Here is a 4,180-nt window from a genome sequence, read left to right as displayed (position 1 = left end):
TAAAGAAAGCATATACACATCAGGGGAGAAATGAAAGCTGTTCCAATCTTAGATAAACCATCAACAAATATTCTTATATTGATAGCCATTATGCTCAACATTAAACTAAAGGTATAAGGGAAAGATCTAGCGCGAAATAGCCGCGCCGTGCTCTTCTGGCTCCCCCTTCTTCCCCTCTGAAATTGCCAACATTGAAAGTATTACAATATTTATAAATGAAATGTATTGTTGCGACTTCTCAATGAACAATGGAAATCATTTAAGACATAGTAAGGTCAACCTTGGATTCCGCAATTCAAACATACTCGAAACTGTCACAAGACTGGTGTAGCTGTCCACGCTGCACAGTCTAGAAGCAACCTGTATCCTTTTTCGATTGAAGATCATCCCGTATGCATGTCTACATTTGGGTCACTGTTATACGGATTGGTGCCTCTAACCTGTTCACTTATGTTGTGAAATATATCCAGGACACTTCACTTTTGATTAAACGATGCTTGAGATCAAACTAACAACATGTTATATATCATGTCAATATCCGCTTCAGATATCAGCCGAGATTTATTAGTCATATCCCGTTGTGTTCTACTTTAACTATACGGCTGTACAGTCTAGAAGGCTTTTTCAATGATGTGTTAAGGAAAGCGGTTGTTGGTAAAAGTTCAACAAAACGTCACGATCTCGTGTTTTTAATCGGATGATTTATCGGCTGTGGTGACTTGATATGAGCATTTACGAATTTAGGTGAAAGGGTTATCGATTGTAAATGGTATATAAGCTCATAGTTACCAACTGCAGAGGACGTATTCATGAAACATTGATGCACTTTAAACATTTCCATGAATTAATTAAAAACGATTTTCTTATATACTTAGCATGCAAGATTGTATAAGTACGTATAATAAATTCATACGATGCGGATACTAACGACTCTCATAGCATTGATTGGAATACTTGCTGGATATGTTGGTAAGAATTTTTATTATTTTTGAGACTGAAGATTTATTGACAAGAGCATAACGTGCAGAATCTGAATAATTAATTATATAAATTCTAGTTTTATCCCATCACAAAGCCTGCATTTATGAGAAACAACACAATTGTATTTACTCAGCTTTATGTAAGGAGCAGATGAGCACAATGTTATTGTTCAGCATTGTTGTTTATTTTCGCGACGTATGGTGTTTTTGCAACCATTTTCATCATTGCAAATCATATGTTGATTCTAGTCATCAAGAGCCAGAGCTTCGTACGATTGTTACACTATGACTGCATTTTAATATCATAAAGGTGTTTTTTAAAACTTAGGTCTATAAGAGTTGTTTTAACATTATAGTCGCGCATTAGCAATCAGGACAATTTCTTTATAGTCTTAACAAACAATCATGAAAAGACTTGCATTCCATTCCGAAATATTAGTGGTCGATCACACGATTTTCTATCCTGGTAATGTGTTTAAAATTCCTTAAATCTCATTTAAAGACTATTTCAGACACTTCCTTGTGCATTTCAGCGGTTTCCACCTCGAAGTATGACGTCATCGGCCAACATATAAACAAGCATGTACACCGCCGCGTCCGGAGATTCGACTACAATATGTTCGGTTGCGGGGGTGAGTGTCGACCTTTCATGGAGTGCTTCAGCGACGCCATGTGCCGCATGATGAAGCATGATGTCCAATACGAGTGCCAGAAACATTGTTGCGCGGTGCTTTGTGTCTTGCGAACACGCACAGACGAAAGTGACACAGGCACAATCGTAAACAGTGGTGTTCATGTGTCGCAAACTGGTTCAGAGACTGGTTTGAGTTCTAGATATCCGTCTCCATCCTTAAACAATCGGATAAATATATCGACCTCGTTGAATACTACTTCGTCTCAGTCTAGCGGATATGTTGGTACCAACACTAGCGTCAACACATCAACATGGCATACGCATGGTTTATCAATGCCTCATAATACTAGCAAATCAACAAGCAACGATACCGTAACGCGAACGAATGAGACAATGTGGCACACGTGGTTCCGATCTCTCATGGAAACGTACGTTCATGAGTCAAATTTCGGCAGCATTTTTGACGATGTCTTCAATGATGTTCCAAATGTTGTTGATGGCGATGAGAATTCGCAAACAACGCATCAAACAATTGGAGGTATAGATGCCCAAAATGGGACCGATAAAGACAGCAATGACAAACCAAAGAATCCTAAGCGGGGCCATGAGAATAATAAAGGCGGAAACAACAAAGCGAGAGCTAGGAATGGGGGCCATTAAGCAAGGGGCATAATATGCCAGTCAGGAGCCTGGCAAGCTAAATGTTGCCTAATCAGTTTGTGTATGGTTCTTAGTACAGACGTGAAATTAGCTTGTGCAACCGTTCTCACTACAGCATGGTAGTCATAAAATATTATTTGTTGTATGTAAATAAATATATTGTTCAATCATTATTAACATTTTGTTCTTGCATCTAATGGAACTGTGTGTATCCGTCCATTATCATTGTTTGTTTTAATAAAATGCAAAATATAAAATGATATAATTAATGATATAGTGCATTATAATTTGCAGTATTAATGGATAATGAAATTATATTGATGATACATCTCTACATCTCCAATGCAAGAGAAACCCCCTCCAAAGGCCGATAAATACAATGCAACCAATGCTTGTGTTATGCTCTATAATGTTTACAGTAACACAAACTGAAGTATCCGTAAGTTTCTCTAATATTAAACGTACTCTTTCTTAACGCTCCGAAATGCCAAACCTCAAGGAAACAACCGGAACGATACCGGTCAGAAAGAGATTCAAGGTACAGGTTGTACACGACACTTATACTTGTTGTGCTTAAGTCAGTGGGAGGTAAATATATCAATACGATCAATAATGGGCATTTATTTAAAGAATTGTTTGATCAATTGTAATATAAATATAAATTGTATTTACATGAATTATGTATTCAGTTGTAAAACTATATATAGTACGCGCTTAAATTATATTCGTTCATATCTTGTAATTTATTCTAGAAAAATGGTGAGGATCGATTTGTTTTTAATCGTTAAAAGACAACAACTTGCAGCATTGTTACGTGGCGAACAAAATTTTAATAATGATTACAATTGTTGTTTTGTTCTTCTCTCAAATTATTGGCGTCGCTCTGGGGAGCGGCGACTAGTATGTAATGCATTTTTTTCGCTTATGGAAGGAGAAGTTACTTTAAGGGTCAACGTATATATTTTTGTTTTAAGAATATCTTGCATAGTGGTGATTTTTTGTGTAAATTAGTGTACATAAGTACTGCATTTGTGCATATTACATTTATTACAACATTTATTGCCAATAATGCAAAGCTCATTGTTTAAATTAATAACTTATCCACAACTGATCACAGGGGAAAGATCACAGGGACTGGGCAAATACGCGAAACTTTCTGGTTTTGAATAAAAACAAAACATAATCAACATATATTTATTTTGTGGTTTTTCTAATTTGCTTATTTAGTGGAGAATCAATGTAGTACGATATTTGACGACCTATCGCGCAAGCAAGTTTATTGGAAGGCGTAGTGGTACGAAAACGTACAATGTATTAGTTTATTAATAGACATATAATAACGATCGCTATACACAACTTAACCAAATAGCAGTACATAAATGATGTCAGCCGGAATAGCTAAGTTGGGAGAGCGTTGGACTGAAGTTGTTTACGCAACAATCATCTAAAGCCCCCCGGTTCAATCCCGGGTTCCGGCACGAACGGAACAGTTTGGCGGCTGACAATTTTTTCAGTCAGGTTAATAAATATAGTAAAAATTTATTTTATGTAGACATTTTAAAATCCATTTAACTACAATTAAACATTTTTATTAAAATTTATGGATACCGCGTGGTGACAACGTGAATTAAAATTTCTTACATCACTTAAATATCTTATAAAAAAATACACGTGTTTTTATATTAACAAATAGATGCAAACAACACATCTATTATCCATGTATTTTTATGGCTGTCTATCATAGGCCCTAAGTACTATCCCTAACACATATAGAGCGCGAAGCGCGACACGTATTATTGATTGTAACAATGAGTTGCGATAAAGGAAGCAGCCGCTTATCAAGGAGGAGCTGTGTCCCAGCAACCCGTTTCCCTAGAGTCAAGCATTCCTCGGAGGTTTTTTTTAA

At 36.3% G+C, this 4,180-nt stretch overlaps 1 protein-coding gene across 1 annotated transcript; it reads left to right on the top strand.

Annotated features, from left to right (window-relative positions):
* Positions 1-581: 581 nt before the first annotated feature.
* On the top strand, positions 582-2,447 carry LOC127853313 (uncharacterized). Its single transcript, XM_052387729.1, has 2 exons — positions 582-969; positions 1,514-2,447. Exons 1-2 carry the CDS (start codon positions 915-917, stop codon positions 2,272-2,274), a joined length of 816 nt encoding a protein of 271 aa, XP_052243689.1. The 5' UTR covers positions 582-914; the 3' UTR covers positions 2,275-2,447.
* Positions 2,448-4,180: the final 1,733 nt, after the last annotated feature.

The sequence above is a fragment of the Dreissena polymorpha genome, chromosome 12 (genome assembly GCF_020536995.1).
Source record: "Dreissena polymorpha isolate Duluth1 chromosome 12, UMN_Dpol_1.0, whole genome shotgun sequence".
In the NCBI taxonomy this organism is placed as follows: Eukaryota; Metazoa; Mollusca; class Bivalvia; order Myida; family Dreissenidae; genus Dreissena; species Dreissena polymorpha.
Note: the sequence above shows the minus strand (reverse complement) of the source record. Positions and strands in the feature narration are given on the sequence as shown.

What these genes read in the sequence shown, in the direction of transcription:
- LOC127853313 (XM_052387729.1), top strand. Translation starts at nt 915, where the DNA reads ATGCGGATACTAACGACTCTCATAGCATTGATTGGAATACTTGCTGGA. An exon ending in AATACTTGCTGGATATGTTG is followed by an intron (nt 970 to 1,513) that starts GTAAGAATTTTT and finishes TGTGCATTTCAG; the next exon opens with CGGTTTCCACCTCGAAGTAT.